General features: G+C 44.1%; 4 protein-coding genes across 5 annotated transcripts; 2 read left to right on the top strand and 2 right to left on the bottom strand.

Moving 5' to 3' along the window:
• Window positions 1-19: 19 nt before the first annotated feature.
• LOC311033060 (WD repeat domain phosphoinositide-interacting protein 1-like) lies at window positions 20-5,942 on the top strand. Of its 2 annotated transcripts, none has more exons than XM_084040234.1 (12): window positions 20-414; window positions 1,304-1,386; window positions 1,769-1,938; window positions 2,061-2,157; window positions 2,421-2,518; window positions 2,650-2,742; window positions 2,824-2,894; window positions 3,233-3,340; window positions 3,827-3,991; window positions 4,074-4,181; window positions 4,265-4,404; window positions 4,555-5,942. In XM_084040234.1, the coding sequence occupies exons 1-12, from the start codon at window positions 329-331 to the stop codon at window positions 4,671-4,673; spliced, it is 1,338 nt and encodes a 445-aa protein (XP_083896360.1). In that variant the 5' UTR covers window positions 20-328; the 3' UTR covers window positions 4,674-5,942. The 2 variants fall into 2 exon arrangements, with proteins under 2 accessions (XP_083896360.1, XP_083896361.1); XM_084040235.1 differs by having other exon boundaries at window positions 1,772-1,938.
• On the bottom strand, window positions 5,190-17,894 carry arsg (arylsulfatase G). The gene is made up of 11 exons (XM_084040233.1): window positions 17,796-17,894; window positions 10,685-10,924; window positions 10,346-10,581; window positions 9,238-9,352; window positions 8,789-8,935; window positions 7,795-8,009; window positions 7,622-7,702; window positions 7,414-7,522; window positions 7,029-7,149; window positions 6,821-6,911; window positions 5,190-6,551 (listed from the first exon to the last, which is right to left on the bottom strand). Exons 2-11 carry the CDS (start codon window positions 10,909-10,911, stop codon window positions 6,271-6,273), a joined length of 1,623 nt encoding a protein of 540 aa, XP_083896359.1. The 5' UTR covers window positions 10,912-10,924; window positions 17,796-17,894; the 3' UTR covers window positions 5,190-6,270.
• Window positions 12,717-16,104, top strand: LOC311008496 (monocarboxylate transporter 7-like; the record flags this gene model as incomplete). The annotated part of the gene is made up of 5 exons (XM_084002189.1): window positions 12,717-12,954; window positions 13,061-13,204; window positions 13,349-13,477; window positions 14,273-15,253; window positions 15,917-16,104. 5 exons carry the CDS (start codon window positions 12,717-12,719, stop codon window positions 16,102-16,104), a joined length of 1,680 nt encoding a protein of 559 aa, XP_083858315.1.
• Window positions 17,103-18,196, bottom strand: amz2 (archaelysin family metallopeptidase 2; the record flags this gene model as incomplete). Its single annotated transcript, XM_084002190.1, has 3 exons — window positions 17,103-17,275; window positions 17,796-18,016; window positions 18,129-18,196. 3 exons carry the CDS (start codon window positions 18,194-18,196, stop codon window positions 17,103-17,105), a joined length of 462 nt encoding a protein of 153 aa, XP_083858316.1.
• Between the last annotated feature and the right edge of the window lie 382 nt (window positions 18,197-18,578).

An 18,578-nucleotide genomic window follows, 5' to 3' on the forward strand; every position in this document is an offset into this window, starting at 1 on the left:
ACCACAAAGTGACGCATCCACCCATCAGCTGTTTTGTTTTTGCCGAGTGAATTTTGGAAGTTAATAACATAATAACAACAGGGCCGGGTGAAACGGCCGGCCGATCGTCCGTTTATTCCACCCTGTTCACGTTTGGGATAGTTGACCCGGCGTGTGATGCTCGCCATCTGAGTCAGTCTGCCCGGACATTCCTCTCTCCCCGAAGAGTGTGAGCGTGGCGCTTGGAGTCGGGGGGCAGAGGAGGGGAAGCGGGTTCCGGCGGGGATCGACCCGAGCGCCAAGGCCAGCGACCTCGGCCTCCAGGAGGAGAGGACATTGGGCCGCTCCGATGGAATCCCCGGAGTCCCAGGACGTACCGGAGGGCGCCGACGCGCACCGAGCCTTCATCTGTGCCTCGTTCAACCAGGACACCACGTAAGCGACCTGCGGGCCGGGGCCCGGCATGAACTCAATCTCCCTGCTGCACCTGACTGTTGGAGCGTTATTTACACTCGCATTTACATGCCCCGGATTGTTTTCTCACTGCTAGTGAAAGCTCCAACTGTCACATAGGGTTTTGTGTGCGCGCGCGCGCGCGAGTCCAAAATGAAACCACAGCCTTTGAAGGCTAAAAACTTCTAGATTTAGCCCCTAAGTGAAGTAGGCCACTATGTTAATCTCCAAGGCCTGCTGTACATTAAACTAGACACGTAGTCATAACACTTCTGGCTGCAGTGTAATAAGATACAGCTTAATCCAATCCATTGAAATGAGGCCTAATCTATAGTGTCTCACTTTACCACTTCACCTCCTGCTTCAGTCATGACGCCAGTTAACATATTAGCTTCATATTCAGCATTATTGGAAGCAACTCTCCTGTGTTATAACTGTTTGACTCCCTGATCATTTAGACTAATCCCACCTGTGTTGTAGGTGTCCACTGTTTAGGGATTATTAACTATAGCAGATAAATCCAGCAGAACGCAGGTGTGTCCCCTTACATAAACATCTCCCGTGGCTCTGGTTGTAAATCTAATCAGGTGGCCAAACAGTCAACCTTCTTATCTCGTTGTCAACATGTTCTTCTCAACCTCAGCCCATGGCAAGGTGTGTTATGGCTGCGCTGTCTAAAGATAAAGGCTCCATCATCGGGTGTCCCTCATATGATCATGGCACTAATTTCTCTCTCATGGGGCCAGTGAAGTATCCCTGTTTGTGTGTGGAAAAGTTTCTGTATAAAACATTTTTTTAATCAGTGTAATTCACGACTCTAAACACATGTTATTGAGGTATTGTGTGGTCTGCCTTTGTGTTTTCCTTGTAGTTCTCTGTCAGTGGGCACCAAGACCGGCTACCGGCTCTTCTCGGTCACTTCTGCGGACAAACTGGACTGCATCCATGAGGGAGGTAAGATGGATCCTGTACTTTACTCCCTGCAGTTCCAATTATTTAAAATGCCAGAAAGTGTTTAATGTCACATGGCAGCTCTCATCAAATCCAGTCGTGCATATACAGTATGCACGACATTACTGCAAACATTAATAGCAACAAGGAAATAGACATTTTGGAGATAAGTTTGAGCTCTCTTTGTCCAGGGAGTGACAGTTGTAATGAATGTGTAACTAACTTGGGTTGGTAGCCGAGCGTGATTGCTGTAAAGACATCACCATGTTTAATTATAGTGCAGGATCGAAGTCATTGTATTTGCCTTCACCGCACCGGTGATAGGAGCTTATGCTGCTTTTCTGAGCAGAAGTATCCTTTGGTCTTCCTGTCGTCCGTCTCCCAGTAGAGTGTCCAGATGTGTACATCGTGGAGCGACTGTTCTCCAGCAGCCTGGTGGTGGTGGTCAGTCTGTCCATGCCGCGGCGGATGAACGTCTACCACTTCAAGAAGGGCACGGAGATTTGTAACTACAGCTACTCCAACAACATCCTCTCCGTCAGGCTCAACAGACAGGTAAGGACAGGAAGCGGATCTTTATATACCTGTAAACGTGTTGCTTCTGGTTTGTGCTCTATTATATTTTATTCATCCATATATTTGGTTGATATTTATCTTGTCTGTCAATGTTACCTCAGCGGCTGGTGGTCTGCCTGGAGGAGTCGGTCTACATCCACAATATCAAAGACATGAAACTACTCAAAACCCTGCTGAACACACCCATCAACCCCACAGGTACGCTTTATATATATGTACCAATGCAGTCTTATTGTATCAATAATTTATCAAAATAGTACTCAAACCAAGCATTTGCAGAACATTTTGATGTCTCATGAATAGAGTGTTTGATTTGTTTTCAGGGCTGGACAAGTAATGGATTCAGACAGATAATACAACGTGTAGCTCTATTGTAAAGCAACTGGCAAATATTAGTCCAATAGGCGTGTTGAAGAATAAAGACAGGAAAAGAGAAAATTATCCTCTGTACTCCCTTGTAGGTCTTTGTGCTCTCTCCGTCAACCACAGTAACTCCTACCTGGCGTATCCCGGCAGCGCCACCATCGGAGAGATCACCGTCTACGACGCCAACAACCTGGTGAGGCGACATTACACTCCAACATGGCAACACAGGGGGGGAAAACAATCCTGTTGTCGTGTCTCTTTTAAAAAAAACAATGGGAACAAGCAGCTCAATGTCATCATTAAGAAACATATTTGCCCCTTTAGAGCACCCTGACTCTGATCCAAGCCCACGACAGTCCCCTGGCAGCCCTCACCTTCAACGCCTCTGGCACCAAACTGGCCAGCGCTTCAGAGAAGGTGAGGATTCCCCCTTTTTAAAACCCTCCTTTCTGGTTTTATCGCCCACCGTCTTCAGTCTGACTGCTTTCTCCTCGACAGGGCACCGTCATCAGGGTCTTCAGCGTCCCCGAAGGACAGAGGCTGTTTGAATTCCGCCGCGGGATGAAGAGGTTGGTGTGCTCAAACTTTTGGTGTAGCCTGAAAGAATTCATGATTCATGGTGGTCAGGTGGCAGACGTTACAGATAAGAGGAAGCTCAGCGGTTTGAATGACCCTCATATTACTCAACAGTTACTGTCTAGGTCATTAAGACAACTCCAGCCAATGATAGTGGGTTGTGGATGCCAGCGTCAGTGACTGTGGTTAAGACACACTCACTCACACGTGGTGCAGTGATGAGGTTAAATCTAAAAACATGGATAAAAGTCTGACACATTTGGGCTGAAGTAAAAACAAAAAACCTACATGTTGTTTTGTCCTTTTTTTTTTTTCTGTCTGCGTTCGTCAGATACGTCAGCATCAGTTCATTGTCCTTCAGCGCGGACGCCCAGTTCCTGTGCGCCTCCAGCAACACCGAGACGGTCCATATCTTTAAGCTGGAGCAGCACAGCCCCAGGTAAACACACACACACACACACACACACACACACACACACACACACACACACACACACACACACACACACACACACACACACACACACAGTGTGTTCCTCCTTTTTTCATAATTCACTGATTCATTCTCTGTCGATCAACTAATTACTGACTTGACTAGCCAGCTTTGACACTATGTGCTGATAAAGCCAACGTAGGTTTGCTGGTTCACTCAAATAAGAATAAACCACATTATTGAGTGAAAGCCTGGTAAAATGTTCATATATTACAACAACAAGTGATTTATCTGTATTAGAAGCCTGCATCCTATGTCCTTTTCTGAACCTCACATGGTTCAGAAAAGGACAACGCATGGAATAACCAGCACCCTCTGGTGTATTTCTGATGTAAAGCAAGTCAGTAGGTTTCCTATGAAATTTTAATTTGAACGTAATGAATGTCTCCATTAATGATGCACTGGTCTCTGCTGTGTTTAACTGTGATCCAGTCACGATGAGGAGTCTCCTACGTGGTCTGCGTATGTGGGCAAAATGTTCACGGCGGCCAGCACCTACCTGCCCACCCAGGTGTCCGACATGATGCATCAGGACAGAGCCTTCGCCACCGTGCGACTCAACCTGTTTGGCCTGAAGAACATCTGTGCGCTGGCTACGTAAGGCAGAGTGAGACGAGAGAGGGGATTTTAAATTTTTTTTTTATTTACGCATCTTCACGTGTGTTTTTTCGTTTGTCAGGATTCAGAAACTCCCTCGTCTTCTGGTGGCGTCCTCAGACGGGTGTCTCTACATTTATAATGTGGATCCACAGGATGGAGGCGAGTGTGTCCTGGTCCAAAAACACAGGTGTGTATGTCTCGGTCAGGCTGTGTTTTTTTTTTTTACAGTGAGTTTGGTGTCGTGATGTTCTGTTCGCTCTGTTCGTGCAGGCTGTTTGACTCCAACGAGGAGCAGGTGGAACAGAAGGAAGAGGAGAATCCAGAGGACGTCGCCCCCCAACCAGCCAGCCAATCATACGCCGCCACCGTGGCGCTCCCTTCAACCCTGCCCTCCTCCACCACTCTGCTGGGTACATCACTTATCCAACAGTTGCACCTTAAAACCTACTGTGGTTTTCATGATTGGACCCGTTTTAAACACGCTGTTTTGTTGGAAGGTTGAACACTTCATATGTAAATATCAGAAATATTTCAATTTTCATCCTCCTTTCTCTCCCCAGGTTACTCTGAGGAGGGAGGAGCCCAGAAGGGGGAGGTCATCCCAGAGCACGAGTTCGCCGAGGGCCCCGTCTGTCTGGACGACGAGAACGAGTTCCCTCCATTCGGCAAACCAGAGTAACTGACCAAATCCCTCCCTTATGACACATCCAATCCCTGCATTACAATCGGACTGTTTGAAACGGGGAGTGTTGAGGTGACACCCCCCACCCTTCCACATGTACCCCTGCTGGCCGAGGGTCAAATCTTGCCAGAATGTTACTTCCTGGTGTTTGTGTATTCCACGTTCCTCTCCAGTTTTTTTTAGAGATTTAAAAAAAAAAAAAACATGAAAAAGGGTGGAAGGTCACTAAAACACATCACAACACATTAAACAGATGAAATTAACTCCCGTAATACACCATTAACACGGTGTTAAACTTCTTTTTTTTAAATAATGAAATGAATAATGACAACGCAGTGATGTTATTGTCGCACAATATTATCATGGTAGCAATCAGATCAACGTGAGATTGATCTGGCAGAGTATTAATGAGCAGACCGATTATACCAAGCTGGAGACAACAGACGAGGAAACGGGGCCAGATTCACAAAAATGCTCTTAAGAGACGTCATTTTAGCAGCTTGTAAACAAGCAAGTACAGACAATAATATAAATATAATAATACACGTGTCAACTCTCTTAAGGTCATGTCTTGTTGTCTGCCACTTATAAGCATCTGAATATATATAACTCTTATAAATCAGGAATCTTATCAACGGGCATTAAATGTGTCGAACCTCAGTGAAGAGGAGCCGTGGTTCAGTCAAAAAGGAAAAGACATCGCGAGTGTGTTCCACCTTTTAAACGGTGAGACGTGCAGTATTACATGACTCGCAGATCCAGCCGTCAGACTAATTATGGCAGCGGTAGACGAGACTCAACACCTGCGGAGTCACAAATGAAACCTGATCACATGATGCGGAGGAGTCGCCTCTGTGGGAGGAGCAGTCGACAGCGATGGTGACGCTGTACATGACGAACTTAAAGGTCCTTGAATTTCAGTGATACCCTGAAGACTTCTTTTTTTATTATTATTATTATTTACGACATGATGCTGAAAAAAACTGACATGCGAGACGTTTTTACTTTGATGTATGAGATATACTTTTGGAAAAAAAAATAAGTATTACACATAGACTTATCATGCGTCAATATATATTGAGGATTTTTACTGTGTGTATAATGTATATAACATTTATATAGTACTGTTGTAATAAATAACATGGTAATACCATTTGATTTGCCAAAAGGTGGCGCTGTTAGGACACCCTTACGCTGGATTGAGCCGTTCAATACTGGACATTTACACCAGAGACTCATTAAAGCTGAGAAGTGATTCAACCTCTGTGTGGTGTCGTTTTTATTTAATTTTTTATGTTTATGTTTTCTAATGATTTCATCTGTATTAAATCTCATCAAATCCAACAAAAAAAATAAAAAAAGCATTGGACATCAACACAATCATGAACAACAAATTGATTCATAAATAGCAGTGGTGGCTTTACTGCCGAATAGATCTTGTTTTTCCCAAATTATTGACCTCACAACACCAACAGGTCAAAGTCCCGCCGCCTCTGCTTGTTTGCATTTCTCTCCTCACGCCCACAAGCAGACAGCTACGCACGCCTAAAGGATTTGCATGTGTTTTACATGTTGCATGTGTTTGCTCCACCTCTCAGCCCAGCGTGTTGCAGCGGCACGCAGCCCGCCCGGGGTCACAGCAGGGCGCCGCTGATGCGTCTCTGCTGTAGTCTGCGGTGGACACAGACTCGTCTGTGGCAATGTCCCATAACAACGTCTCCCTCGCGCGGGTCATCCTCTCCTCTACTGCCTGGTATTCGGGCGTCCCGACCTCCAGGGGTGTTTCCTCGGCCTCGTCCCGCTCCAGGTCAAATATCAACGGCGGGTCATGGAGCTGCTGCCTTCCTGTTGCGCCTCCGCACACCTCAGCAGCACCTGCAAAGAGACCAGGATAATGTGTATTCTTGCCCACACCAACTACAACATCCCAGTATTACATATATTTCCTTTTGTGAGTTGTTATCCTTGTCTATTACATACGATGCCTGAGGTTAGGTGTGGTTTATATACACAATATTTCACCTAAATGGAAGAACATCTTTTGTGTTACTCTCTGAGAATCCAGACAGGCGGGACGACCATGATTGACATGTGCATTAATGAATAATGACGGGAATGTAGTGTCGCTGGCGTATGACCCACACCTGTGATGTAGAACGCTTTGTGTTTCTCTGTTCGAGCTGTCTGCAGGTCACCAAACTTCCCCCCAGCACCGCTGTTTGGGTGGAAAAGAAACTACAAGAGAGAAGAGAACCCATGTCTTCATCAACGAGACCCGAATGCACGACCCCCTGAGAGGACAGGCACATCATTTATACAAACTAAAGATCGACAACAGAAAGTGCTTCGTACCTCACGACCAGTCTGTTCGCCGTGCAGGAGGATATTTGTGGCGTCTCTGCCATCGTAGCATCTGTCTGTGGGGGGCGTTACACCTGCCAGGGACAGGAGGGTCGGGAAGACGTCCATACCACTGTAAGAGGGCACAAGGAGGAGAGGAGAAGACTTAAACATCTGAAATCTGAAATCTCTGACCTGCTACATGAAACGTCACAAAATCACCAAAGCCGTTAGGAGTCATCCTCTGGGCACCATGAAGATCTTTTACTGGATCTTATGGCTTATCTGCTATACTAATGCTATATCGCTGTGAACAGGGTTGCATCTATCATATCTAGTGAGTTAGTGCCGAGGGTATATGATGTAAACACAGAATCTACTGGTTGAATGGGGATACCTGAGCAGGGCAGAGTTGGTGGTGTTTGCAGGGATCCTCCCGGGCCAATAAGCCACGGTTGGCACCCTGTGACCTCCCTCCCAGGTGGTCTGCTTGGCTGAGCCTCCACCTAACACGCAGACACAACATGATTTTAGGTCATATTCATACCAACAATAAAGCATGCCAGGAAGGAGTTTCCAGTTTCTCAGCATCCTCATTTTTCTACCTCTGCTGGTCTGCCACTTCCCCAGAAAAGGTCCTACACTTCCTGCGTACTGGCACTTCTTTTCCCAAGGGCCGTTGTCACCTGGACACGACGCACACATAACACTTGTGTTTAAGACTTTCCCCGGAGTAACGACTACATCGGTGTGGACAGAAGCCATCCAGCAGACTGACCAGTGAACCAGATGAGAGTGTTGTCTTTATCCGTGTCATCGGAGGCGCTCTTCACCGCCCCCACCAGGCCGTCCATGTCCCGCAGGCTGGCGGCGTACACCTCGGTGTCGTCTGGGCGGCGGCTGGTGGCAGCAGCGTCCGGGTGGAGCGGAGGTGCCAGGGGAACGTGCATGTGAGCCAACGCTATGTAGAGGAGATAGGGCTGTCCTCGCTCCCTGCAGACAATTAATGAGGTGATGCCGTGTCAGTGATTTCTACAACATAACGCCATAACCATATCTTGTTCAGTGGCTCGCTAGCAAACCGGTTTTTACTACTTAATGCAGCGTTTTCATGGATTTAATCAAGTTGGAAAATAATCTGTGTGGCCGTCATAGCGCATGAAGCTGGTTTTCTACTAATGGTCCACATGTCCAGTAGGAATGTGGACTCTGTAACAGATCATTAGTAAAGCTGGGGTGGCCAAACATTTTTGAAAATATACAGAAAAATATAACGCCATGTGCTATAGAAAAATCACTACGGAACAATTCTCAATAATGTTTGACATGACAGTAGTTTAGTGGTGTGAACATTTATCTAAAAAAGTATTTATTGGTATTAAATTGAGATTTATTCAACACTGTTAAACTCCAATGCAGTGTTAATTAAAGGAACTGGAAGTCTGGCGACCCCAGCTGTTCACTGTTGGGTTTTTACATCACATGACTGACGTACTCCTAGTTCACATGACCTTGTTCCGTAGCGTGAAGACATGTAGACAGCTGCAAACAGCAGGGTTCACTGCCCTCCTCCTTTACCTCAAACCACACACAAACGCACCACTTATGTAATGGATGGCTATTGTGTTATATTACATTATACTGTATAGATCCCATTAAAAACAATGTCATGATTACGTCACCGTGTGAGCTGGAGGTTCCATAACACACACAGGTCAGTTGCCTAATATAAATGTCTTTTTGTATTGTATATGTTTGCAGCTGTATCGTACCTTGCTTTGTGTATAATCCTGGTGGCAGCAGATTTGTATTGCTCCGTCAGAGTCCACAGATCAAGCGGCTGCTGCACAATACTGCTGTTTTCAACCAGAGGAAGGCCCACTTTGGAATAACATCCGTCATGCGCGCTCCTCTTTAATCTAGACCATGTGAACAATGGAGAATGAAAAACATGACAAATACATGACCTTGTAAAGTCTAGAAATACTAATATACTATTAGAATGGAGATAGATAGATAGACTGGAGTATAAAAGTGAATTTGTCAAACTTCTTAACTATTTTCAAGGGCATCCATTTACAGTACTTTCAATTATAACTTGTATTTCTATCAAGTATGCAAATTTAAAATGTTTTAAGTCCTCTGATAACAATGTCATGCTCTGAGTCTTACATTATGAAACGTCTGTGGTTGTCTAATAGATAGTAACCCCGAGCCACACCTGATCACTTGAGGTCCAGACGAGTCACAGGGGAGGCACTGTGGCACATCATATCCCGGTCTGTCAGTACAGCCCATGTCATTACTGTAGGGAATACCTAGGTAGTAGTCAAAACCTGTCAAGGAGACAACACACGTGTTGCAAAGATCCATAAATACAGCTGTGATAACCTGTCATTATAAAGGCTAATACACTCGTAAACAAACACACAGTTAAACGATGTTAGAATAAATATTTCTCAACTAATGACATAGAATGCTTATTAATATAAGTAAGAAATTGAGCTTGAAAGCTCCTTTTTGACCTCGGAAGGAGTAGTTTGCTCCTTTAATTTGATCTTGTTCAAAATGGATTTACCTTAAAACACTGTCTCTGAACCACACTGTGATCTAAGCACCTCTCCCTCCCTCCCTCTCCCCTGGAGTCTCTGTGCTTTCTCGTCTAGCAGGTCTCCCTGCATCACAGTAAAACCTGATCCTGACTGCACCGACGCTGTGGTCTTGTTTGACTCTTAACGCCCGTATTTTTAAGGCAGCTGAATGGCCTGATGTTGGAAACCCCATATTGTAGCTCCACCTGCCCGCTGTGTGACTGCTCAACAACTACTGCTTTTTGGTCTGACAATCATGAGCGTATTCTCGCCCTGCTCAATGTGTATAATAATAATAATAATTATGTGAATTTACAGTTTGGGGTGGTTAAGGTGAGGTGGAAGAGGCAAGGCTACCCAAGAAAGGTGTGTTAAAGGGAGCTGTAGTTGAGTGAGCTGCAGGTGAAAACATACTATAGTGCAACAAGAACAATGCATGTTAGCTCATATCTCATTCTTTTCTCTCCTCCATTCTTCTATGAATTTCCTCAGAGGGTTTACTGAGGTTTCACATAACTTGATTTAATCTCACCTGTTTCACTGTACATTTACCAAAGGGCACCACAGAGGTGGAAACAAAACATCAGCTTTTTGATTCAAATGTTGATTTCTCCATTCCTGTAGTCAAAGGAAGGTTTGTAACCTAAACCGATCTCTATTCATTGGCTGAACAATGAGGGAAGATCTGCTCGATCTGTCTCCAGGGGTTTTTCTGGGGTATGAATGACTCCCACTTGCCTCTGTTAGTTGGAGCGTATGCCCCATTGTGGCCGAGGTGCCATTTTCCGATCATGGCGGTGTAATATCCTGCCTTCTGTAGGAGCTGGGGCAAGGTGACTTCAGACAGAGGCAGACCGGCCACAGAGCTCACAGCAAAGTTATGAGTCACCCCGTTTCTCAGACCGTAGCGGCCTGTCAGGATGGCAGCGCGGGATGGGGAGCAGGTTGATGCAGGGGAATGGAAGTCTGTCAATCTGGGAAAAGTATGAATATATTAAGGATATTTGAGGAGAAATTAAACTTAAGCTTCTTGGCAACAGAAAGGGATCAGGTTTATAATTACTTCATACGTTATACCTTAGTCCTTGCTCAGCCATCAGGTTGAGTACAGGCGTGTTGTTTGCTTTCTCTTCAGGCCGATTGGCGTCCAGGTCGCCCCAGCCAATATCATCTGCCAGAATGATGATGAAATTGGGCTTCTTACTCGGCTCATCAACCATGGCTCCATGTCGGGACACCATGTGGAGCAGCAGACCACACATCATCATCCCAGGCAAAAGAAACAGGCTGAAACCCGCCGCCATTTTGGATCACAATCTGTAAAAGGTTACACTTCACCGTAGCATTTAAACTGTGTATACAACCATTGAAGGATACAATGTAACAGTCAAACAAGTTAAATATGCATGACAGTCAGTGAGGGAGTGTTTAGCAGCTGTCACCTGCTGCATGGGCTTCACAACTTTGGACCATACCTGATCAAGTGTGTAATAACCTAAATTAAGTCAAAACAGCAGATTCCCAGATAATATTGGCTTAAAGCAACAAAAACTGGGTCTGCAGAAAGAGTCATAAATCTACGGTCACATTACAATATAAATGGCCAAATAGGGCCTCTAACACACCATATTTGACCCCCACCCAATTCAAGAATAAACTCTCCTTGAGATGCAGGAAGGGGTAAGTGCGGTTAAAGGTCAAATAGATCTGGTTCTCCCCCCATATCCGTCTGCAGAACAAATACACACACACACACACACACACCGGGGGCTTGTTGATGCTCTTGAATGCGACACTTTGTCAGACAGAGCAGAACTGCTAGGGGTGTTTAAATGAGCACCTCCCCACGTGTCCGTGTTTGCTGACACACGCACGTGAGAATGTGTAGGAACGCTCGCTGGGGATGCGCGCGACACGAGCGGGGAAACAGCGGGGAGAGAAGTGACCGCACTTCCGCCCGAAAACGAGCGACACACAGGTGAGGCGGACTATTAAACGTGAGTTACTTCAAGATACAAGGTTAGAAAAATGACTTACAAAGTACTTACAAAGTGTGTGTGTGAGCTGCTACTAACGTCACAATTCCGCAGCGGGACCGAGAGCGTTTACGTCAGGCGTCAGGCGCGTGAGCGCGGACCGCGTGGCCGCGGCTGTTAGTACCCCCTCCCGTCCCTCTTTGTTCAAAGACATCATAACGATATTGGTAGTAAACTGTCAAATGGATTATTTGACAATTCGTTGCACACAAACATAAGATACACAAAAAGAAAAAGAAGGGAAAACAGGAATAATGGTAATTATTATGGTATAAAAACATGTAATGGTAATTAGACATACAAAATAATTGTGTTACTTGTAGTCTTTCAAGGCATCTCCAACTTCAGTTGTACTCGTGGCAAGACGTTTTAACATGTATTTGACTATCCGGAACTAACACTATAAGATTATTTTATACAACATCAGACTAGTCAAAACGACAGTTAGATGACTGTCAACACATCCTAAATGACACGTCGTTCTAACATTTCCATTACTGATATCTGAAACATCATTTTCATATTGTTTCATACATATTATAATAGTAAACATCAGTTGTGCCAAAGAAGTAGAAATTAAGTCACAAAAGGGATGTACTTACTGTACAGACGGGGCAAAAAGAGACAAATTGTAAAAGTAGGTGTGCACCATTTAATGTATTTAACTACAGTGAGACAGTAGCCTGGTATAGATACCACTTTAAGCTGCTATAGAAAGACCAACATTGTGGGGGCTTTTGTTTCGTTTTTGTTTTCCTTCACCTTTCTGCTTGTTTATGACTTGTTTATGTATATGTACTTTGCATGACACTGCCATATTTGTTAAAGCGTTTTACTGGTTGAGCTGCTTCATGTTTTATTCTTTCTTGTTCATATTTTACTTGCGTGTTTTATTATTGTTGTTTTTAAGGGACAACAGTTGAAAATTAGCCTTTTGGCATTGGCACAACATGACGTTGATTAATGCATCAACACACTATATGACTTACAGTAATAGATTCACATCTACTTCACTTTGTTTTTGCTTAGCTTGACTTTGCCAGACACTAAACCATCATTTCTTTTCACAGGGCATGGCTCTGTGTGGAGCGAAGGTGACGCGCTTCTTGGGGCCCAATGTGTACCAAGAAGCCCCCGATGGAGGCTGGGGATGGGTGGTAGCTGCGGCCTTCTTCTTGGTGGAGGTTTTCACCTACGGTACCATCAAGATCTTTGGCATCTTCCTCCAGGACCTTACGGAGGAGTTTGGAGAGAGCAACAGTCGGGTCTCCTGGGTCGTCTCCATCTGCGTGTTTGTCATGTCCTTCAATGGTGAGTGCAGCTGATGAGCTTGTGTGGGTGCAACCTTTCAAAAGCAAGCGCAGACTATGATCATGCCATTGTGAGAAACATTTTTTTTCCCTCCGTGTCTCCTCAGCTCCTCTCTCCTCCGTGCTGACTAACCGCTTTGGGTTCCAGCTGGTTGTCGTGATTGGAGGATTGTTTATTGCCTCCGGTACAATCGCAAGCAGCTTTACCAGCTCTATCAATCAAATGTACATCACCTATGGTTTAATTGCCGGTATTGAATTGCTTTCTCCTTTCCTTGTCTCCCTAATTGAACATCACATAATGCTATTGTTTAATTGCATTTGCTTTTTTAGCAGCTTGTCTACACAAAGTACTGTTTGAAAGCTTGCACTCTGCTTCCACCTCCACTGTGCAGGTCTGGGCTACTGTCTGACCTTCCTGCCAACCGTGACCATCCTTTCCCAGTATTTTACCCGGCGAAGGTCTCTGGTCACAGCTTTGGCTTCCACTGGAGAGCCCCTGTCCATGTTTGCCCTCGCTCCAGGTGAGTGCAAGAGCTTCCACTCATATTGTATGCATACAGTCGGAGAAGACAAGCGTTTGTACAAGAAGATTCAGAGACTATTCTAAAAGGATATTGTCAAAAATGACCAAGAAATGACCCCAACCGACAATAAATTGATCCAACTAACAAGTATTGTAGGATATGATTCAACAATATAATAATAATTCCACATACTGAAAATAGTCCCTAAAGTCAGAATTCTGACTTTTAAAATCAGAACTTTTAAGAATTGTTTTAAGAACTTTTAAAGTCAGCATTCTGAGATTAAAGTCAGAATTCTGAGAATAAAGTCAGCATTCTGAGATTAAAGTTAGAATTCTGAGAATAAAGTCAGCATTCTGAGATTAAAGTCAGAATTCTGAGAATAAAGTCAGAATTCTGAGAATAAAGTCAGAACTAAAATAAAATTCACGTGGCCCTAATCCTCTTCCGTACTAATCAATACACTGTATACATGTATTTCTGTTTTATAATATTTAATAAACACCAGAGTGCCCAGCTGTTCTAGGAAATGATCTGAAACAATTGACTTAATTGGCTTAATGCCACATACAGGACCAACACATCGTTTTTAGTCTTTTAATTGGACTTGTTGAAAATAACAGAAATACTTTGCTTGCCTTATTCTGTAATGGAGAGAAGCACAGCTATATGACTGACGGCCCTGAGGTTGTGTCCTCTGCATTGACAAGTCAGATCACCCCATATTGATTACCTTATTGTGTGTGCAGAGCATTGATTAATTTTCACTTAAAACCCCCGTTTGCCCCTCAGCCTTGTCTGCATTGAAGGCCCATATTGGATGGCGACATACCATGACAGTGATGGGAGCTTTGCAAAGCACCATCATCCTCGGTGGTGTTCTGCTTCGGCCGATCGTTATCAAACCCAGGGCGAGCCATGAGACAGAGACTGAGGTGTTGTCCCCAAAGGAACTGGAAGCTCACAGTACACCAGAGGTTGGAGAGTGCACAAACCCAGAAGACTCTGTGGTAAAAGATACCTCACAGGCACAAAATAACTCCCACAACGACCTAACCAGAGACTCCGGGAGCACTGGAGACTCTGGTGTCCAGTCTCTACAGGACAAAGACGACAGCAGCCGAGACGAGAAGACGTCACTGCACAAAGAAGCAGGGAAGCCTGTGGAAGGCAGTGTGGCGGAGGTTAGACAATCTGAGATAGAGGTGAAAAAGGGCAAAGATGCAGAGAAACAAGATGGGGAAATGAAATCAAGTGATCCATCCAGGAAGCCATCCGAAAAGAATTCAAAGCTTCTAGATTTCTGCATCCTCAGAGAGCGCGGCTTCGTTCTCTATTCTCTGTTCGGGCTGTTCGCCACCCTCGGCTTCTTCGCCCCTCAACTCTACATCATCGAGCTGAGTGTGAGTCGCGGTGTGGAGCGAGACCGAGCCGCCTACATGCTCTCCATCATGGCTGTTGCTGAGATCTTTGGTCGATTCTCCATCGGGTGGATCCTAACACGAGAGAAGTTCAGGAAGAACAAGCTGCTTGTGCTCCTGGCATGTGTAGTTTCAATGACGGCCGATCTGGTTGGATTTACTGTGGTGACGGAGTTCTACGGCCTGGCTGTTTGCTGCGCCTTGTATGGGTTCTTTATGGGAACCCTAGCATGCACCCACATCCCCATGCTGGCTGAGGATGAAGTGGTGGGCATAGAGAAGATGTCTTCAGCTGCTGGTGTCTATGTGTTCATACAGAGCTTTGCTGGGCTGGCTGGACCCCCGCTTGGAGGTAAGAGTTATCTTGCAGCGATACGTTTATTCTAAATACCAGCTATGGTTTCACTTGACTCAAGCTTTTATCTTCTTAACACACAGGGATGATTTACATATAATGTTCTACTGACTGTATGCACAGTCAAATCATGCTCTTCTTTTGAAACTCGATCAATTTGTTGCAAATATGTCATTTTGAAAAATGTTTTTTAGGTTTTGATGGCAGAGTTTTATTTTGACATAGAAGTTGGACGTTTATTTTAAGTTTTGTGGGTAGTTTTGACATAATGAGCCAAACAGGTGTAATCAATTGCAAAAAAAACTGTAAAGTGCATCTCCATTTTTAGTACTTCACCTCTATAGACTTTAGGGACTTATGAAAGAGAAATTAACAAACGGTGGCTGCAGTACTCTGGGTCCTACATTTCCCATAATGCAACCTGATGGGTTCATTCTTATTCTGACCCTTCCTGTCCCTTGTCTTGTCTTGTGTTGAAATTGTAGTCTCCATGCCCAAAGTGAGATAGTCCAGATGACATCACTATGACACCATCAGGGTGATTTTCTCAGCCCCCTACAGAGCCACAGAAGACATTATACAACTGTTTCCACAGGCTGAGCTGTGGTCACCATGACAATAATGTGTCGGATGTCCCCTCTAACTCTCCTCTATCCACAGGTGTGCTGGTGGATTTGACTCAGAACTACGGTTCAGCCTTCTACTCCTGTGCAGCTGGCATGGGTCTCAGCGCCCTGTTCTTGGGTTTGGTAAAACCTGCTAAGAAAGGATTGCTCTGCACGAAGAAGAGGAATTCAAAACATCCAGAATACATACATGAAAGGGACTCTGAACACACACGTTTATAAACTAGACAAAAACACTGACGGTCGTCAGGATCGCTGTGAAGTAGACGACCAGGCGGAGTGCACAAGAGATATCCAGGATGTTATCTGTTATGCTAGAGCTGATGAGATAGGGTGGGGAACTAAAGAGTCAGGTCATACAGCAGGCAGGTCCTGAAATAACATGAATACCACGAAGAGAAAGACCAAAAGTGTTCATGGTCTGCTGTTGTAGATCTGGGCTCTGAGAGCATTCTTCAGACTGTTTACATCACAATCTACCAAGCGTGTCTTACATATGTTAACATAGCGAACACTGATACTTGATGAACTCATTTACCTCCTGCCGTTCAATGCAAATGTAGCTGCAAAAACAATAAATCGCACAGATTCTGTACCGTGTTACAGAGAATACATGAAGCTCAGGAGATGTGTTGGAATGTTTTTTATACATGATTTTAATCAAACTGTGAACAAGCTGACAATGTATGCACCGTAGCGTGATGTTTGACGACGTCAGACTCAAAATATTTTGTTACTGAAAATGTGTTTGCAATAATGCAAGAGTGACTTGAACCTTTCTGTTTGTTTTAAAGGCTTTGTTTTATGAACTTCCAACATTAAAAGTCCTTTATTCACCTGCTCTTTGTTTTTGTCGCATAAAACGTCACAAATTATGATGATTTTGATATATTTTCACAAAACAAAATCTAAGTACAAACCGCATCTTTAGTTTAGATTCATAAAACACATTAACATGACCTCTGTGTTTGATTCTGCCTGGGAACACAAAGAGCCATTTGACGTTTTTAAATCGCTACAACTCCATATACACCTGATAGAGTCTCTAGTGGCTAATACTATAATAATAATGGCCAATCTTATGGGACATTGTCTGTAGAGAAATAACTTCAATTTGTGTTTTCTGACAAACAAACAAAACCCAGCGGTATTGAGTGTTTTAATCGGCCGTATTGATACAAGTAAAGGATTGAGAATCTTTAGCAAGATAACTAAAAGGTTCATAGTACCAAAATTGAGCGAGTGGAAATCTTGCACGATGGAAGCAGCAGGGTGCTGGTGATAGGTGGAGTGTAATATCTGTCAAACACAGAGTAGTCCGCCTGTTTTGGCTGAAGCCTCTTCTCTAGCCTCCCAGCAGAAGTTGTCATCATACGCTGAAAACACTTCATTCCTGGGAGCAAGATTGAGGATGTAGGTAACAATTTATCTCCTTGGTTGTATGTTTTTCTTCACTTTGGCTCCATCTAGTGGCAGCTGAACCACATCACATAGTCAGAGATTAATGATAATGAATAAGTGTGATTCATGATGAAATATTCCTGATATTGTCCTCGACATAGTGTATTTTAGCTGCAAATGTAAAATATGTTGAGATGCATAGGAGCCGTATTATTACCTGTGGTATCCTCTATCAATAATAATTACAGAGAGGGAACATTTTCCAAGTAATGGCTTTGTGGTAAAAAATCACACCCATACTGAGAGAAGCCTCTGGGGGGAGTCTTAGTCTTAGATCAATCAATACGGTTTCTTATTCCACAGGAATCACAGCAGGTAGCCTACATTTCACAGGGAAAACAATAATCACAAAGCAACATCACACACTGGCATTTCTGCATGGAGTGTAACCAAAAACCCACAAGAGGTGTATATGGTACAATGAAGGCCAGCTTTATGTAAAACTAACTTACCAGTGAGGATCTGAAGGTTGTGAGAGTTACTGTTTACCCTGAAAGAGCATCCTGTTCCAGGCACAGTGACTGCCGGCAGCAACTTGACAGAAAGCCCAAAGAAGAAGGCCTGGCAGTATTCTCTAAACCACTCCACATACTGGTCTGTCTGGGCACCCGCGTCCCCAAAGGAACCTACAAGTGTAGAATTCAAATATATGCAACATGGTGCACAAAACATCCTGCATAACATATTGTGGTTGCCTCATGCATATGTCAGCCCACAATGTAGTTCAATGTATTTTTGGTCATCCAGTGCCAAGATGTTATTTTTAGTGCTCAGAGGTTATGTGCTGAGAGTCCTGACGATCGGAGACCAAAGCTCTCTGCAGTGTCTCCACTGAGTGCTGGATCACCTTCATCTACACGACACACACACACAGCATTGACATGATTACAGATGAGGTTAAGGTCAAATGTGTAACACGACTTTGCTAGAGATTGTTTTCTATTCACGCTTATGCCAAAAATGGTGTAAATGCCCAGTCATGTGATCTTTGCAGCAGCCAGCTAGCAAAGGAAAAATATAATTCAATGAAAATATTAGACAATATGTGTACACGAAATAGGCTATTGTAAGGAAAATACATAACCACGTCTAAAATACTGCACAAGTAGAGTTTGTAAAATAGCAGAAGTAGTTGCAGACAAAATATATATACAAAATCTCCAAGGCGACGTTAATGTGAAAGTAAAAATATATAAGCTCACAGACATGGGTAAATATCGTTATTATTATTATAT

This window comes from Eutrigla gurnardus (assembly GCF_963514095.1).
Source record: "Eutrigla gurnardus genome assembly, chromosome: 22".
Classification (NCBI taxonomy): Eukaryota; Metazoa; Chordata; class Actinopteri; order Perciformes; family Triglidae; genus Eutrigla; species Eutrigla gurnardus.

Bases quoted from the DNA above. Each gene is read 5' to 3' on its own strand.
- LOC311033060 (XM_084040234.1), top strand. From the start codon at position 329: ATGGAATCCCCGGAGTCCCAGGACGTACCGGAGGGCGCCGACGCGCAC. The intron at 1,939-2,060 runs GTAAGGACAGGA...ATGTTACCTCAG, and splicing joins CCGTCAGGCTCAACAGACAG to CGGCTGGTGGTCTGCCTGGA. The intron at 3,992-4,073 runs GTAAGGCAGAGT...TTCGTTTGTCAG, and splicing joins AACATCTGTGCGCTGGCTAC to GATTCAGAAACTCCCTCGTC.
- arsg (XM_084040233.1), bottom strand. From the start codon at position 10,911: ATGGCGGCGGGTTTCAGCCTGTTTCTTTTGCCTGGGATGATGATGTGT. The intron at 7,523-7,621 runs GTAGAAAAATGA...TCTGCGTGTTAG, and splicing joins GAAGTGGCAGACCAGCAGAG to GTGGAGGCTCAGCCAAGCAG. The intron at 6,912-7,028 runs GTACGAAGCACT...TCTCTCTTGTAG, and splicing joins GCGAACAGACTGGTCGTGAG to TTTCTTTTCCACCCAAACAG.